This window comes from Lycium barbarum, chromosome 1, assembly GCF_019175385.1.
Source record: "Lycium barbarum isolate Lr01 chromosome 1, ASM1917538v2, whole genome shotgun sequence".
In the NCBI taxonomy this organism is placed as follows: domain Eukaryota; kingdom Viridiplantae; phylum Streptophyta; class Magnoliopsida; order Solanales; family Solanaceae; genus Lycium; species Lycium barbarum.
In genome coordinates this window covers 51300451-51320008 of record NC_083337.1, presented here as the reverse complement: position 1 = coordinate 51320008, position 19558 = coordinate 51300451, and the positions used below count along the sequence as shown (strand labels likewise).

The window sequence follows — 19558 nt, the reverse complement described above, 5'->3', positions numbered from 1 at the left end:
TAAGGCTCCTAGGTGTCCGGTCCCTCTCCCTGTCTACTTGTGGGCATGAACACAACATCCATAAAAGAAAAGGACGTCAGTACGACAATGTACTGAGTATGTAAGGCATGTATGTCAACATAATAAAGATAAAAGAACCTGATATGAAGAGATAACCTGTAACTGATTGCCTTTTAAGGCGGAATCATGCATGCTAACAAGAGAAAACATCATATCATGTATACATATATATAAACTGCATGACTATATAGGTACGATGCGATCATCATTAGCCCACGTCCAGATCATCATTAGCCCACGTCCGGGGTAAACATCTCAAGCCGCCCACTAGTAGTGTCTGCCCGACCATATAGGCACGGTGTAATCATCATCATAACTGCCTACTACGCCCATCATAGTGGTGACTGCCCGACCATATAGGTGTGTAATCATACATATACATAACATGAAGCATGCATGTGAGCTCAAGTAAAAGCTATAACTCTATCGGAGTGACGTAAGGTCGGGAACCTCGAATTACATTATGGAATAGTCATCATCGCTATGCCTCACCTTGGAAGAACTAATATCATGAGGTGAGACAAAAACGAGAAGTAACATCATTGAAATCATAAAAATAGGATTATCAAACTCATGAAAGCATCATCATAGAACGCAGCTTATCTCTACCTCATAAGAAACTCTTAAGAATCTTTAACTTTCATCTTTTGGGATATAAGAAGATCATGGGGATATAGAAAGGAATCATGATATAGGAGTCATGCCTTTGAAAGAAAGGGATTAGCCTTACATACCTTTACGACTCCTTAACGACTAAGCGTTCTTCCCCCAAGCTCACAACTCTACATTCAAGAGAATTCGTACCAAGGTTAGATTATTAGAAACATGCTTAAGCTAAGCTAAGGCGACTAATTAAGAGCTAACGAAAATTGGGCAGCATTTCCTTTGTTTCTACAACTTTCTCCATATACTAAAAAAACTCCCAAACATCAATAACAACATCCATAATATCATAATCAATAAACTTCTTCAAGTTAAACATTATTCAATCCTCACAATCCCCTTTAAAAATCTTCCACAAGCATAGCTACAACACAACACCATGTCCATTCTCATATAATACTTCCTTAACATTATTAGCATCATTCATAACAAGATTATACTCATCTCATACTAAGAATTATGACTCAAATTAATTTACTACTCAAAATACCATTATTCCCATATTTGAGCTCATATCCTACATTATTCTCCAATCCAACTCTTTCAACCACTCAATACCTTTAATAACATGAACAAGTATAAAACTCACCTTTGATTATGCAGGAATGGTATTTGGATGAAGATACTCCACTTGAGAAGAACCCCAACTTCAATTCCTAAGGAAACCTTGACTTGTATCAACCTTAGTGAGCATCCATATTCTTGATTCTACCAACTCTTGGTGTTTAACCCTTGATTTCTCTTGGATGTATTAATAAGGTATATGAAATATTATAGAGGTCTCATGAAGTGTGGAGAAGATGAGAAATCAGAAAAATGAATTTGGGACCTCCTTATATAGAATTTAAAAGTTTCCCGTCGGGACTTATACGGACACTTATACAGTCCGTATAAGTGACCGTATAATACTTCTGGTGGAAGAACCTTCTCTGGACAAGTTATACGGTCCCTTGTACGGACCGTATAACTCACTTTTTCCGGAATTGCTCATTGATTCGTTTGACTTCCAATCCTCGTGGAACCTTCTTGGCACTTGTTTAATACTTCATTAGCCATCTAAGGAGCCCTATAACTCCTCCTCCTCAAGACATTACTAAATCAACATTAGCTCGGTTGTTACAAAACCCTTCCAAACACAACTTATACTTCGCGTTCTTCGACGAACTTTCTTCTCTTACCTCAAATGTCTTTGGAATCTTAATTAGAATCATTAAATATCCCTTCTTACTTGTAGGGAAATCTTGTAAACCCTAACTTGCATTAGTCTATTCCCATTACAACAACATGGAATGTTCGAGGTGTAACATTTCAACTAGCGATAGTCAATGCACATGCGTAAGGAACCATCTTTCTATCAGACGAATAAGACTGGCGCACCCCAAGGTGAAACACTAGGCCTAATAAATCCCTTATCAAGGAGATCTTTTAACTGGGCTTTTAACTCTGCTGGAGCCATTCTGTATGGCGGAATGGATATCGGTTGAACGTAGGGAAGTAGATAAATTCCAAAGTCAATCTCCCTGTCAGGAGGGACTCCGGGAAGATCTTCTGGGAAGACCTCTGGAAACTCATTAACGAGTGGTACGTACTAGAGATTTGGGGTTTGGGCTTCTGAATCCCTGATCGAACTAAATGATAGATATACCCCTTAGAAATCATCTTTCTAGCTTTAAGATGGGAAATAAATATACCCTGGGTACTACTGAATTACCTTTCTACTCTACGATTGGTTCGTTAGGAAACTCAAATCTCACTATTTTGGTTCTACAACCCACTGTAGTATAACATGAAGATAGCCAATCCATACCCATGATTACATCAAAGTCTACCATTTCTAATTCTGCTAAATCAGCTATGGTTTGCGGTGATAGACTAAAATTGGGCAACCCCTACAAATACGTCGAGCTATAACTGATTCCCCAACTGGGGTGGACACCTCAAAGGGTTCATGCAACTTTTCTGGTTCAATCTAAATTTCTTAGCAACAAATGGGGTTACATAAGATAAGGTGGATCCTGGGTCAATAAGGGCAGAGATGTCAAAAGTGAAAACTGTTAGTGTACCTGTGACAACATCTGCACGTGCCTTTATATCTTGGCGACCTGCCACCGTATACAAACGGTTCTGAACACTTCCCGTATTGTTGGACTTTGCTGCTCCACGACCCTGCTGGGCTTGTGAATTTGGAGGAGCTGCTGAATTTGTGGACTGGACCACATTACCTCCGGTACCTTGTCTAGCTGACGGACAATCTCTCTGAAAATGGCCTTGCTGGCCACACCCATAGCAAACATCCATACGCATGCGACACACCCCTGGGTGTCTCTTACGACACTTGTTGAAAACCGGAATGTCATAGGTCTTCTGACCCAGACTAGCCTGAGAATAGGAGTAAGTCGGCTTGGAATTATGTCTCTTTTGATCATTCTTTCACTTTGAGACTGGGGCACTGGCTGCCGATGGAGCGGGTCCTGATGACCTGTTCTTAAAGAATTTTCCGCCTCCACCTCCCCCATGACTGAAGTTACCTACAGACTTACCTCTTTTACTGATTTCCCTCTCTTTCTCTTTCTGAAGAGCTTCTTCATCTTTCATTCGGTCCTCATTACCTTGCACAAAAGCAACCATCTTGGCAATGGTCATGTTGTTGTTCTGAGCAGCCGTATTTGCATCACCATTCAAATCATATTTGAGTCCAAGCACAAATCTCCTAGTTACGACCCTCATATCGGGAACCATATGGGGAGCATGCTTGGCTAACGAAATGAACTTGTGATAATATTCTTGGACTGTCATATTATTCTGCCTTATCCTTTCGAACTAAATAGCCTTTGCTTCCCTGACCTCGATGGGCATGAAGTGGTCAAGAAAAGCATCTGCAAACTCATCCCAAGTACCAAGAAGTGCATCTTCCCCTCAGGATTGTTCCCATAACTCATACCAAATATGGGCCACATCCTATAACTGAAAAACACCAAACTCTGCTGTTTCTATATCTATAGCATGCATAATGTGGAACACCTTCTGTATCCCATCTATGTAGTTCTGCGGATCCTCCTCTGCCTTAGTCCCTGTGAAAACTAGAGGTTTCATCTGCATGAATTCCTGAGTCCTGGAACTAATAGATCCTCCACTAGCACTGACGCTAAGAGCTTTTTATTGACGTTGAGCCTGATTAGCCATAATCTGGGTGAGCAATTGAATAGCTCCCCTAACATCCATGTCCGAAGCATTAGGAGGCGTAGCTGTAGCATTAGCTGGGGCGGCCGCCTGAGTCTGAGTGTTCCCTTGTGTAGTTGTATTAACGGCAGCCCTCTAGCTAGTAGCTGTATTCCTCTTGTTGTACTTTCTTTTCGGAGCCATTCTCTGAAATACATAATTTGCACGAGTTAGAAGAATTCCTGAAAGTAGTGCTCTAACTGTATGATCTAGAGTATAAAAGAAGTGAGACAATCCTGACTGTCTTCGTGGTCCACTGTTTATATGTGTGGGGCCCTCACACATATTAAAGTGACCCCACTGGATATGGTTTCATAGACTCCCTAAGACACTTGAACCTAGTGCTCTGATACCAAGCTTTGTCACGCCTCGAACCATGGCCTGGGCGTAACACGACACTCGATGCCTGATTGAATGTGACCGAGCGAGCCACATGGCTTGCTGACTCAACATGGACATGAACTGATGCGGAATAACCGATGAACATGCATAATTTAAGTAAAGCATGGGCCCATCAATCATAAGTATGAAAATATCCTAATATCATAATGCAGAATAGTCTGAATAAACAGAATAATAGCGGGCCAAAATGGCTAGATGTATCTGACATAACATAACATAACTGACTAGTCTATGAAACCTCTATCATGAATCTGAATTGTAGAACATACTTGCTGGGACAAGACCCCCAACATAGCTTAACTGCATAACTGATGTTGACACCTAATTTTCACCTCATAAAACATATATTTTTAATTTCCATATTTCCCGAGTCCAAGACGGGGTAAGGATGCCCTTAAAAAATTACAAATTTAAAAATTCTGAGAAAATTGCAAAATTGACGTTTAATTACTATTCTGTGAAAATTGACAATTATAAGAAATTATGAGTTATTTATTTTCATAAATGTAAGTCAAAAAATAAATAATACACATCCCGTTCCGTTTAACTCGGGAAAATTGTTAATTAAAACAACGTACGAGTTATGATTCATTTTGACCGCATATTTCACATACTTAAATATTATCCGGAAGTATGTCAATATTGGACTCGTATTAAAGCTCGTATTTAAAAAACGGCGTACTATAAATTTTATTTTTATAAAAAATGACTTTACGAGTGACTTTTAAAATGAATACGCTCTTTTAAAATTTAGTATTTTTGTTTTAAAAGTGTGTACAAGGTTTAATTATTTACTTTTTATAAACATTAAAAGTCTTTTTAAACTTTTTTAATTCTTCTGGGGCTGGGGGTATATAAGACGAGGGGGACCAAAATTATCTTTTGATAACTTCAGTCCCACCTCGTCTGATTTTGAGAACTGAAGCTCTCTCTCGTCTTCTCCAAGTCTCTAATGGCGATAACCTAGGGTTTGATTCGCGATCACGATTGCGACCCTTCCCATGGTTGTTTTCATGATATTTTTGAGGGGTTTTGCTCCCCTAATCATGTTCTATTTCATACCAAGTTTAATTTGGCCTAATTTGTATTTTTAGCATATTTGTTATTCAAAAATAGGGTGTTACTCGGGTCATTTGTTGTGGTAGGGTAGCCATGGGTGAGACTACAAGTCTTTTGCCATCTTGTGCACCCTACCACATTGAAACATTTGACCTAGGGGAAATTTCCTTTATACATCAGCTTATTTCATTACGATTTTGGGGTTCTTATCTATTTTAGTACGTTAGTTACCGTTTGAATATGTTGTATTGGCTAGAATTTGTTCTATGTGTGACTATGCTGTACTATTCTGATATTTTCTCCTAAATTATAGGGATATAGTGGTGTATTTGTACGAATTTTGGCTGAATTCTACCTATTTGGTATGAGGTGTACACATTTTGATTGGGATATAGTACTATTCTGTACAATCTTGTCAAAATCTCTTGATATTTTTGAAAATATTCGAATTAGGGCGAGAATTCTGTTTTGGAATTTATTCCTAATCCATTTTTACCCCTAGCATCTAAATTCAGCATATAAATAGAAGTTTCTATTTCATTTTTAGGGATCCAGAATTTTCATCCTAAAAATATAGTAAGTCCTTTACTCTATAGCATATACTCCTACAATATACACTAATATACTACTATATACCACATAATATTATAGAAATATACTAGAATACACTACTATTTATACATTACTTGAAGATACAAAGCTTATTTTTTGAAAAATTGAAAGAAAGTGTTGAGGTTTTTGGTTTGGTGTTGACATTGGACTCTACTCTCCCCTTTTGATCTTTAGGTTGCCCCCAAGAAAGGTAACAACCTATCCTAGTCCTATTTACTACATTTAATTCTGTTAAAATGCTATTGTTGTGTTTATTATGGTAAAACTGCCTAAAATGTTTTTTTGTGCTTATTATGTTAAAATTACTTGAAATGTTCCTTTAGTACTGATTTATTGATTATAAGGTTTGCTTTATATGTTATGATGTTGATATAGTAATTCTGAGTTATTTTTTTTTCTAAAATAAAGTCCACTAGGCATTTAGGTGCCTAGGGCTAATTTTATAAATGTTTCTCAAAGCAGATCCAAAGGTCCTTACAAATGTAGCAAAAAAGGCTAATAAAGAATGCACGAATTATACTAATAACCAAAATAAGCCTTATAAGTTGAGTTAAATTGGTACTACAAATTGCTAAACTATGAATATGATAACAAAACTGAAACATGATAACATTAGCTGCTGAATCCATCAGATTTTGTGTCAGAGAAGTAGTGTCCCAAGTCTGCTCCCTTGATGCACCAATTGGCTTCCATCAATAGCATATCGTAGCTAATTTGCACTGAAATTTCAGCACAAAACCAACAACAATGCTGAATTGATTTTGAAGTCCTGCAGCAACAATGTAGCATCTTATTTCCAGTGATGAAGTCAAGTTTCAGCTTTCTTGAATTGCTGATGTCCTTGTGAGTGTTAGCCTGTAAGATCCCAATCATGTAAATCATGTAGTTTACTTCAAACCAGAACCAGTGTTCTGTTGAAAATTGCTTCCATTTCCTTTGCATGCAAACCATTAAAAAACCAGCAACCATATGATCCATAGCTGGAACAAATCTGTCCCAAATATGTTTCCCATAGAATGTTTCCTGATATTTTCCATGATTTGTTCCAGTTGCCGCATATAGTATCTTAGCAAAGAGCATACAAACTTTATTATCAATTACTGATATTTCCACCTTATTTCCTACAGTTGTAGGATCAGTGGACCAATAATCAGTTTTATCCATGTCCCAAACCTATACCAAATCCTCTCCAAAGTGAATAAGATCATTAGCACAGGATGTAAAACTCCACTTCTCCTCATTTCCAATCGGTGCTAGATCATTGATATACCTAGCACTAGTAAAATTTACAGTCCTGATAGCCTTGTTATTTAATTTGACACTGGTTTCCTCTAAAATTAAATTAAGAAAGTAACCTGCAAAAAAGAAAACTTTGTTAGTAGAAAAATATACCACCATACTCTCCTCCAAAAGGATTTGAGTATGATGATTAGTTATCTTCGACTTCCATCCATCAGTTTTTTTTTTCACACCAGTAGGAAAGAAAACCCAGATCTGTCCATTATTTCCAAAATTAAACCCAGTGTCTTCAAGGCAAATAAGCACCAAGTACTTTCCAAAGTGAGTTGGATCAATGAAACACAAATTATATGTGGTCCTGAAACCAACACCAAATCCAGCAACCAAAATGCATCTTTTTTTTTTCAAACTTTCCGACATTACACTTGATCTTTGTGCAAATAATCTACAGCCTCTGTTCTACCAAGTCATCTCCTATGTGAATAGGAACATAAACACACTTCAAACCACCTGCTATAACAAACCTCTCCCAACCACTGAACTCATGCAACATCTTTGCATTAAATCATATCCTACTTGAGTAGAATCATTAATACAGGTATCTGCATAACCAGTAAACAATAGCCAAACTTGCACCACATCATATCCAAAATTACCCCTGTTGCATAGTGCAAAAAATACTAGGCAAACCATTGTTGCATCAGAGCTAGCAAAAACCAATTTCTTTGACAAAACCATAGTCCTTGTTAACATCAGTCCAACAACTGTATTGTACACTTTGAATTGTACCAGAAAATTGCTATCCTTGGAACACCTAGTATCAAGCATTTCACCAGCATTAATCTTGATGATCCTAGTGTATACCATGTCATTTCCTATATAAACAGGATCCATGATACACATATTCTTCTCTTCCCTATCAAAAACCAGAAAAAACCAATTTTGGCTCATAATTACCATTTTACCCTGGTTGAAAATCTGTTTCTAGTTAAATACATTATACTACTTCCAATCAGCAACTCCCTGTGCATTAACTCCTTTGAATCATTGATACACCTTATCCCTCCAACCAACTCATCTCCCGACTGATCAGAAACAATATATTTCAGCCTTGCTGAATTGCTGAAGTATTTATAAACACACTAGCAGCCTGCATAAGCCATATTTGCACCTCAACATTACCAGTTATCCTCATCCACCAATAATGTACCACATGCTTTCCAAGAAGACTTGGATCAATAGTACATCCACCCTTCCATAGAATATTTTCAGTTATGAACACCAGCACCACATCACATCCCAAGTGATTATAGTTCATCACATTTGTCTTGTACACCTTGTAGTACACCATAATAACTGATCTCATATCATTTCCTGTGCAAAGATCAATGAGACAGCTGAAAACTTCAGACATGAACCAGTTTTGCACCAACTCATTTCCACTATGAGATAGATCATTGGCACAACAACCAGTAAGCACATTGAGCATGATGATCCTACTCTTCCATGTAGAGGTTTCATACTTTACTAAAGTGAAAATTCTACCATCAGTAATAAAATTGATCATGATGATCATAGTCTTCCATGTACAGGTCCCATATATCACCATGGTAAAACAACAACCTACAATTAGTAGAAAAAAAATACTACCCTACTCTCCTCCCATAGGACTTGAGTATGATAGCACAACTTTCTCCACTTCACATCACCAGTAACCATCATCAATATCTTTTCTGAGTTCTTATTCTCAAATAGGGACACTGCAATTTGTCACTATTGAGAATTTTCCTTCCCTTTGAGTCAAGTTCTGCAAAATCATGCACATTAACCTTACCATGATCAAGGGAAACATTAGCCAAATGATCTGCTAATTGATTTCCCTCTCTCATGATGTGAATAACCTGTACATTAGCATTGTCAATAATCTCTAGTAATTCTTCAACAACAAATGCTATACTCTAAGGAGGCTTCCACTCTCTATCCAGAATGTTCTTCATTAAAAGTGAATTAGTCTCAAGAATGAATGAGTAAACATGTTTAGATAAGCAGTACTTAGAAGCTTCAAGTAAAGCAATGCTTCTGTCACGACCTAAACCGATGGGCCATGACTAGTGCCCGAGTTAGACACTCGTATACGAACCTGTTAGATATAATAAGACTGATACTAAGGACAATGTGAAAATCTGTAAAAACATGCTGTAGACTCATAATGCTATATATCAGAATGAACCTGTCTCCTGGGGAGTCATAGTTAACCCAACATAACAAAATATGCAAGCCAACAGGGTTGCCACTATACACGAGAATATCCAAAACGAACTACGTCTATATAGCTGACCAAATCATATATACAACCCACACATGTCCACAGACCTCTAAGAGTATAATAGTGAAATATGGCTGTACAGGGCCTCGTCGTACCCCCGAATATACATAAGTCTATATCAAAAGGATCTGTACCAAAATGACCCAAGCTTCGGAACGATGGAGCTCTCCAAGCAGCCGAGCAGATGTCCTAAGCTGGAGGATCACCAAACTGAGTATCTGTACCTGCGGGCATAAAACACAGCCCCCAAAGAAAGGGAGTCAATACGGAAGATGTACTGAATATGTAAAGCATGAAGTACAGTAATGAAGATCATGACTGAGTGGAAAGATAATAGGAAATAAGTATGATAATTAAGGAATACCAAAGCATCTGTACCTTATGTTGAGAGTCATGCATATATAATATACCATACCCCGCCCATTATGGGACTCGATGAAATATAATATACCGTACCCGGGCCATTATGGGACTCGGTGAAATATAATACGTACCCGACCCTCTAGTGAGGGACTCGGTGAAATATGCAATGAAACTGTGCATGAGTAATAGGAGCAATCATGTACAAAATGAATCATAGGAGCAATCATGTACAAAATGAATCATCATTTGGGATTCAAGCGAATAATTAGAATGAACCAACACTTGAGAATCAAAGACAACTGTCATGTCAAGTACTACTGAGAACTAGAGTTAATTGGAGTCATGTATGTTCATCGTTTGCTCATTTTATGTAATTCATGTCAAAGAAGAAAGAAGGGATAGCTTTACATACCTTGAAGCTTATCTATTCGCTCAACTTCTACTTCTCGAACTCGCAAATCTACAATCAAGGGAATTCATACTATTGTTAGACTCGTTATCACGTGCTTATCTTAAGCCTTTAAGTTAACTCTTCCTAGAATCTGCCAAAATTTCGGCAGCACCTCCCCTGTTTATATCCCTAGCCCGAAATCACAATTACCAATAACCAACAACAAAAACATCATCACTAACATTAACATACTCCATAAGACATCTCATATGATGTTTATCCAATTTTTCAACAAACTACTCCATTATACGGCTATTTAATCGCTCTATTTCCGCAAATAAACCTAAAACAATATCAATAGGAGGGATTCATACCTTGTTCTTACTAGGACAGTAATATCTTCAGTGTTTGCCTAGAATCCAAACCGAATCCACCGCAAAACAAGACTACAATCACAACCACGCGCTATCTGGACCTAAACTAATATTCCGCCACTGGAAAATTGCTCACTTTTTGATATCCTCACTCCCTCTTATGATTTCTAATTTTTTTGGACAAAATCTGGTGAAAAAAAGAGGTTTTGACCCTTTATATAGGGGGTCAAATTCGGGTCGGGTCACTGTAGCAGTACTATAACAAGTCGGTTACTGTAGCACACGTTTCTCCTCTGTCAGCCGAACTTGTAACGTTCATAATTCTCTACTCCAATGTCCTATCGATGAGCGGTTTATTGCGTTAGAAACAAGACTCGACAAACTTCATTTTAGGCTTTTGTTTCACTTCAAAAAGCTTCATCTGCTAAGAGATATTCATCCCTCAAGTTGGACCAAACTTTTCACACTAAACTTCACCCATCCTTTCTCTAAAGTCGTACTACGCCATTTTTTCCAATCATTTCCTTATAAAACCTTCCAGTATACCTTATATACATCCTTCACTCATTAAATATACTTAATAATGCTTGATCCTTACATTCCAAAGTGGTTTTACTTAACCATAACTCAACGTACTTATGTTTCAAATTTGATAAGCGCTTCTTCGAAGATACGGGGTGTAACAGCTTCAGACTCAGTATTTGTTGCATCCTCCATTTCGCACACACCTAATCACCTGCATGATCTCTGACACAAAATGCAAAAGAAATCCTACTAGGATTTGCCCTAGTAGCACCATCTGTGTTACATTTCCACCACCCTTCAGGAGGCAAATACCACCAGACCTTTGTCACTTGTAACTTTGGAACAAATTGTTCCAAAATATTCAGAATATCGGACCATCTATGAGTAACATATTTAATATCTGGTTTCCTCACTCTTACTAATTGTTGAATGTTACTTGAGGATTAATATATGACTCTGCTGATGGAAACCTTGTTCCTATGCTTATCCCCATTCCTCTTCTTCCATAATTCCCAGACTATAATAGAAGGAATAACATAAAAAAAAAAGTTTCATTCTAGGCAGCACATCAGTAGACCTAGGGCTGGGCATAAAATACCGAAAATTGAATTACCGAACTGAACCGACTATTTTGGTATTTCGGTATTCGGTAATTCGGTTTTTGGTTCGGTTTTCGGGACTGAAAGTATAAAATTTTTATTTCAGTTTCGGTATTCGGTATTTACCATTATACCATTCGGTAAATACCGAATACCAAAATAAATACTAATAAATCCTAAAGGAGTAAAGTCCCATTGTAAAGACAATTCTTAGTCCCGCCCAATAGTGAATAGCCTAAAGGAGTAACCCAGTAAATACTGTACCAATATGGAAATATCCAATACCCATCAGTTCCACTTCACTCTCACAGTGTAAATCCCTAAAACAAAAGCTCCAAACACATTACACACACACACACACAAAAAATCCCTAATCCGGTAAGGCGGTAATCCCCATCACCTCCAAGTCTCTTTTTCTTCAATTTTGTTGTATTCTAATTTATCTGATGCTCCCCAAGCATCTGTGGAGAAGATAAAGGAAGGTCAGCCATTGTACCATATTTCTTGTCTCATATCACCGGTATGTTGTTGTTGTAATTTTTAGGTTACAGTACATCTATTGATTTTTTGTGCTTTTTCTTGATGTTTTCTAGCTATTTGATTTGTCTATTCTTGTTGTTTGGTTGTTTCCCATGAGAAAAAATCTAATCTTTTTGCTACCTACCATGTGATTCTGCATTAGACAACCCTTAATTTGTTTAGAAGACAAATTATTAAGCATTGGTTTATCTATTTTCAAGCTGTTTGATTTATCTATTGTTGGTGTTTGGTTGTTTCCATTGTTAGCTTTTGACTTCTTTTCTTGTCTTGACCTATCTCTATATGTAGTATGACTACAAGATGTACCAGTAAAAGTCCAACTTACTTCCAACTTTTATTTAGTATGTAAGGACCAGAATAAAACAGACTGAACCATACATGATTCTTTTTTGAAGTTTGATGGACTGAGTAGTGCAAAATTGATTAGTATGTGCTCTTTTGTTGTTTGTTAAATTGTATGATAGAAATGATACTTAATCCCTTGCAATTTATGTCTTGTAACATTTGTAATTTCTTTTGTGTTTAGATGGAAGATGAAGCAAGTCGAACAACCAATGTCAGTGGAAGCGCACCTATTACTGAGTCTCTTGATTCAACACCAGAAGTTGAACAAAATCCAGTGAATATGAAAAAGAAAGCTATAGAACCAAGATCCGCTGCTTGGCTGCACTATGATAAGCTCATAGAAGATGGAATTAATAAAACAAAGTGCAAGTATTGTGGTAAAGTTCTCTTAGCTGATCCAATTAGAAATGGAACAACTGGACTGATTAAACATTTGAAAACTTGTCCTAGAAATCCAAATAAAGTTGACACTTCCAATTCCAAGTACAAACAATCAAATTTAAACTTTCCATTAGAAGGTGAAATGGGTGATGGGGCAACTTGGACTTTTGATCAAGAGCTCTCTCGGAGGGCTTTAGTTGAGATGTTAATTCTTGATGAGCTTCCTTTTCATTTTGTTGAAAAGGAAGGTTTTAGGGAGTTTATAAAAAAAAATCAACCTTTATTCCGAGTTCCCTCCCGTAGAACAGTGACTAGGGATTGTTATTTAGTTTTTGGTGAAGAGAGAGAAAAGTTTATAAAGTATTTGAAAGAAACATCACCGAGAGTTTGTCTAACCACAAACACGTGGACTTATATACAGAGAATAAATTATATATGTTTGACAGTGCACTTTATTGATAGTGATTGGCTCTTGCATAAACGAATTTTAAACTTTCAGGTTGTCACTAATCATAAGGGTGACGAATTGGCCCGCTGTATTAGTAAGTGTTTGCTTGATTGGAAATTGGAGAAAATAATCACTATAACTATAGATAATGCTTCTTCTAATGATGTCATGGTGAAAGAGTTACACAAACAAATGGTTAATTGGGGATCTAACATGAAATGTGGTAACCATTTTCACGTGAGATGTATGGCTCACATTTTAAATCTTATTGTGCAAGATGGCATGAAAGAAGTTGGTCCAGCTATCAAACGTGTTAGGAAAATGGTGAAATATGTTAGACAATCTGCTGCAAGGATTAGAAAATTTGCGGAATGTTGTGAACTAAAATATATAGACAGTAAGAAGTCATTATGTTTAGATGTTTCGACCCACCGGAATTCGACCTACTTGATGTTGGATGCCGCACAACATTTTGAGAGTGCATTTGATAGGTTTGATCTTGAAGAAGGTGGATTATCAACTTATCTTGCTACTCATGTTTGTGATGATGGAAGTGTTGCAGGTGTACTTGAAAGTGATGATTGGAAAAAGGTGAGAAACATGGTAATATTTGTTAAAAGGTTTTATGATCTAACTGAGAAGGTTTCAGGTTCACTCTACGTCACTTCTAATGGTCAATTTGAAGATATAGTTAAGCTTCACAATCATTTAAGAGAGTGCATGGAAGATGATGATCCTTCTTTGGAAAAAATGGGAGAAAAAATGATAGAAAAGTTTGTCAAGTATTGGGGTGCTCCTGAAAAAATGAATAAAGTGCTTTTTATTGCCTCTATCTTAGATCCTCATAACAAACTTGAGTATGTTGGCGATGCACTTGAGGATATGTTTGGAGATGAAAAGGGGAGTGAAATAAAAGATGAAGTGGTGACTTACATGAAATCTATGTTTGAAGAGTATGTAGCAAAATTCTCTAATGCATCTTGACGCTCATCTTCTCTCTCTAATTTATCGGGCCAGACATCGGATTCATCTAGCTCTAACACTAGCACAAAATCAGCAAAAGTGAGAAATAGGATCCAAATGAAGAGGAACAAACAAGATGGTACAGGTTTGGGTGGTAAGTCGGAGTTGGAAAAGTATCTTAGTGAAGAACTAGAGCCGAGTGATGATGAGGACAATTTTGATATCTTGTCATGGTGGGAAGCTCATTCTCCTAGATATAAAATTCTTTCTGAGATGGCTCGTGATGTGTTGCCAATTCCAATTTCTAGTGTGGCATCGGAATGTGCCTTTAGCACCGGGGGCCGTATTCTTGATTCATTTAGGTGTTCTTTGACTCCGAAATTGGTGCAAGCTGTTATTTGTCTTCAAGATTGGCGTCGAAATGAGCCTTATCCCATAAATGTTAAAGAAGATTTTAATGATCTTATGAAACTTGAACTTGGTATGTTTTTCAGTTTTTGTATTTTATTTTTATATTTTTTTACTTAGTTTAATTGTTGACACATTTTAAATTCTTTTTAGATATGGCTAATAGCTCAAAATATTCCCTCGTTCTTGATTTGTAATCGCAAGATGCCTCAGGTATAGGGCTCTGAATTTTCATTTTTCATTTCTCCCCTCACTTCAAATGTTAAAATGTGTCCATGTTAGGATAATACAACATTAATCTAGTTCCTTTTCGCTGTTATATGGAATGGAGCCTTAACATCTCTGCTGGATGATGTATCAAAGAGCTGGATATCATATTTGACTCGTGGACTGAACTGATCAATGGAGTCTGTGCATAGAGTTAAACATTAAGCAGTGATTACTGAATGATACCCATGAAAAAGAACCGTTTATCCCTATTTAGAAAATTTAAATCACTTGCACTTCGAAGGTGCTTTTGTGCCAACATGAATTGGCAAAGGCACTCACTCAAGACAGATGGTCATTTACCACTCCCTTGGGTAGTCCTAACATACTTTGGTGACACAATAAGGACTCATGCATACCATTTTTTTTTAGATTTTTAATGGCATAAGAAGTTGATATCATATTTGTAAAGCTTTTAAGAGGTGTCAAACTTGTCCTTTTTCTAGAAAAAAGAAGTTAAAATATTATGGAACTCTACCCTTTGTATCAGCTTTTTTGTTGTTGGGAACTTCCTTCTCTGTGTCCTTCTCAGTGGTTTTGTCAACCTCTTGACTTATTTCCTGTATACTACCACTTGAAAATTGCCCATCAAAAACCTATTCCTGAATATTAGTGCCAATTCCACCAGGACTAGGCACCTGCTCATGACCTTCTCCACTTATATCATTTGCATTCTTTCCAAACATGATGTGGACCGGATCTTGAGAAGAACCTGAAGAAATACTAGATTGTTCCTGATCTACACCTTTCCCTCTTGTAATCTCACCTTCTTCCACATTTTCTTCAACCTGATGACTCCACAAATTCCTCTCACCACTAAAACCATTAAAAGTGGTGGAAGGAGCCTCATGGCAAGCCTTATTCAAAGTGTCCTCCACATTTGGACTTGGAAAGGAGGATTCAATCCACTGCTTAGTTTTACCAGGTGAATGTTTCTGCCTTCTAGGAGTGAAAACAGCTGCATTAGAATTCAAAGGAACCCCAACACCATTAATAATTTCTTTTTGAATCCTTGTAGCATCAAAAGTTGCCAGCAGCTGCTGTTGTACATTAACACCAACACTATCCTTTTTTCCAGCAGAAAAAGCATCTAAATTAATATTCAACTGCTTCCCAAGACCTACTTCCACCACAGGAGCAAATGGCACAATTGTAGCATTCTCTGCTGCATTATTTCCATTTATAGGGGCTCTACTTCTAATGAAGAAACTGTTACTGCAACTAGTTCCAACATTAGTTTACCACCAACTGCATTAACTTGCTGCACCATATCTACACCAAAGGTTGAGACAGCTTTTCCCACCTCTGGTTCTGCAACAACCAGATGTATATTAACTTCCCCATCTAACACCTCTACTACACCATCATCTTCACCATTCCTTAGTGCTACAAATTTATTATTTGTTACAATTGCATTAGGCTGCACTGAAACAGTAACATTTTTGCCATTTTCCACATTATTTCCACCAGTACTTTTAACTTTTGATAATGCCAACTGCTGCTGCTTATGATCACTGATCAGTCCCATTAGCATCCTTCTTGCCATTTGTTTCTTTTACTGATAGCCCAACCACCTGTTGAGAATTTTCATTATCCTTAACCTGCTTCTTCCCCTTGTTAGTTTGCCATTTGTGTAAGTCTTTAACATTGCCAACCAGCTTTCCACTATTCAACACCTTAATAACATGATTTCTATTTCGATAACTTGCTTGTTTAAACTTTGAATGCCTTGGATTATGATTTCCTTTACCTGTGTCTTGCTCATTAGTAACTGCAGGTTGTTTTCCTTTGTCCTTAGTAGTTTCAGCTTGAATTTCTTCATCTATATTAACTTCTTCATCAATTTCTTGTTCAAGAAGCAAATCTGGATTAAGTTTCCAACAATTTGCTTCATCGTGGCCTTGCAAACAACACTCTGTACAGTACTATGCTGTGTTGTTCTCATGAGAACTTTTATTTAATCTTTTTGGTCACTGATATGTGCTCATGTAGTTAATGTTTTTTTTTCTTTCTTGAATTGCTTAGGCTTTTGCCTATGGACCTTCTTACTCAAATTTACATGGAAGGCTTGTCCAAGTTCTAAAGAAAAATCATAATCTAATTCCAAAAGAAGTTGAAAAAAATTGTAATTGAAAAAAAATGAAAGGTGGCATTTAATGAGTCAAACAGTTTCCAGAGAGAGAATCCACTTTTGATGCATCTTTAGAGCTTTCATCCCTTAGACTGTTTCTTTTTATTTTTACTGCTTGAATGGGTGTTTACCTCTGTTGCATATCCTTAAATTGGTTTCTTTCATGGTCGCAGATGGTAAATTGGAGTGCATAACTAGAGCTTCCAGTTTTCGGACAGCGGGCAGTACAAGTGTACAACAGCTTCACAATTTCGCTACTGCTTTGAAAATTATCTACACTGCTATTCTTTTGTTGTTGGAAGCTGCTGTATTATGATATCTTGGACTAAGAATTTATAAGTAGCTACTTTTTGGGGTTGTCGTTTGTTATTGAAATAACTTAAGGATTTTTAAAGATCTAACTAGAATGTCTTCAATTCTGGAACTTTTGTCCAGTTTGGTATACAGTTTCTGCCCAATTTATTTTAAGAATATGTCGCTGTTGTGTCACGACCCGACTAGGGGCCGCGACGGGTACCCGGGGATAACCACCGAGCACCGCTCGTTCAATTACTCATCATACTCATCTAACGCTCTTTTATCAAATTTATACTCAAATCATAAGGAAATCATATTTCATTTGGGAACATAAATACTTTTATATACATTGGCCTTTCGGCTTTCAAAACAATATGCATATATATACATAATAGCAACTTCGTGAGACCATATAACCCACGTTGCGTATCTATGAGCCTCTACTAGAGTATTAGACATAAGGACGGGACACGACCCCGTCGTGCCCAAAATATACATATATTCACAAAATAATAGTCAAAGGCACATCTAGAATAATGGAGTGTTCTCAAATAAGCTACTGGCTCCTACGAGTCTGGATCAAGCTCACCTCCCTGTCTACCTGTGGGCATGAACGCAACGTCCAAAGAAAACGGTCGTCAGTACGAACATTGTACTGAGTATGAGAGGCATAACGATAATAATACGTCAATGAGATAAATAAAGCATCAAATATGGAGAAACTGTATCTGACTGTCAATTATAAAAGAAATAATGTATGCACAACTTACTTCATAGTCATCATCATATCATATATGCATAAATGTATAAGTATAAGCTGCCCGTCCATATAGGTACGGTGTGATAATAAGTAACCTCCGTCCAGGCCTCCTTCGTCCGGGGTATAAGCTGTCCACTATAGTGGTGTGTGTCTGCCCGTCCATATAGGCACGGTGTAATGTCATGAACATATAATCATCATAATGCATGTATAATAACTCAAAGATAACTACACTTTATCGAGGTGACCTAAGGTCATGAACCCCCGATTCCATTATGGAACATCTATAAGTATTCTGCCTCACCTTGAAGGAAGTAGTATATAAGGTGAGTGTGTACAATAAACGACATCATTAACATTATGGTACTCTGCCTCACCTTGAAGGAAGTAATACATAAGGTGAGTGGATACAATGATTGACATCATTAACATTATAGGAACATCATATTATAAACTCTAGAATCTTTATACTTAACTCATCATCATCGTTATTGAACTCATAATATATCTCTCATCTCATATGGCTATTCATGAACATAGGCTATTGGTTTTCCGGAATGTAGAAGATTCATGGAGAAGAAGGAAGAATCATGTCATCGGATTCATGCCATAGAAAAAGACTAGCCTCACATACCTTTGTTGTTTAACTACTCTATTGCTTGCTCATTCTCCTTTAATGTTCACGTCTTTACCTTAGATATCGTAGGAACAAGCCTTGAGTGGTATTGTTTTTCTTGCACCAAAACCCTAGTTCATTTCTCTTGAAATTTCTTGGCTTAGATGACTTTAATGTGCTTCACACTCATGGTTTTTGTTGGTTTGATGAAGTTGATCATCAATTTCCTTTGTGTTCTTGTGGATGAAATGTATGGAACCTTCTAGAGTTCTTGAGAGAGATGAAGGAATGTGGGAAATGAATTTAATGAAATGGGAATACATTTATATAATCAGAACTTATTCAACTCGTCGGGACTTCCACGGATGCTTTCACGGTCCGTGGAACACTTCACGGTTCGTGGAAGTGGTCGTGGTTCACCACTGGCCAGACATCATCTCTGTTGGGTATTCCACGGACCAGCATAGGGTCCGTGGAAGGTTTCACGGTCCGTGAAAGGGGTCGTGGAACTCACAGCTTTTTCGAAGTTGCTCTCGTTGTTTCGTTTGATCTCCAATCCTTATACAACCT

The 19558-nt window shown here is 37.3% G+C and overlaps 1 protein-coding gene across 1 annotated transcript; it reads left to right on the top strand.

Annotated features, from left to right (window-relative positions):
- The first annotated feature begins 12898 nt into the window (after positions 1-12898).
- On the top strand, positions 12899-14530 carry LOC132611794 (zinc finger BED domain-containing protein RICESLEEPER 2-like). Its single transcript, XM_060326168.1, has one exon. The coding sequence runs from the start codon at positions 12899-12901 to the stop codon at positions 14528-14530; it is 1632 nt and encodes a 543-aa protein (XP_060182151.1).
- Positions 14531-19558: the final 5028 nt, after the last annotated feature.

Coding starts and splice junctions, on each gene's coding strand:
- LOC132611794 (XM_060326168.1), top strand. CDS start 12,899: ATGGAAGATGAAGCAAGTCGAACAACCAATGTCAGTGGAAGCGCACCT.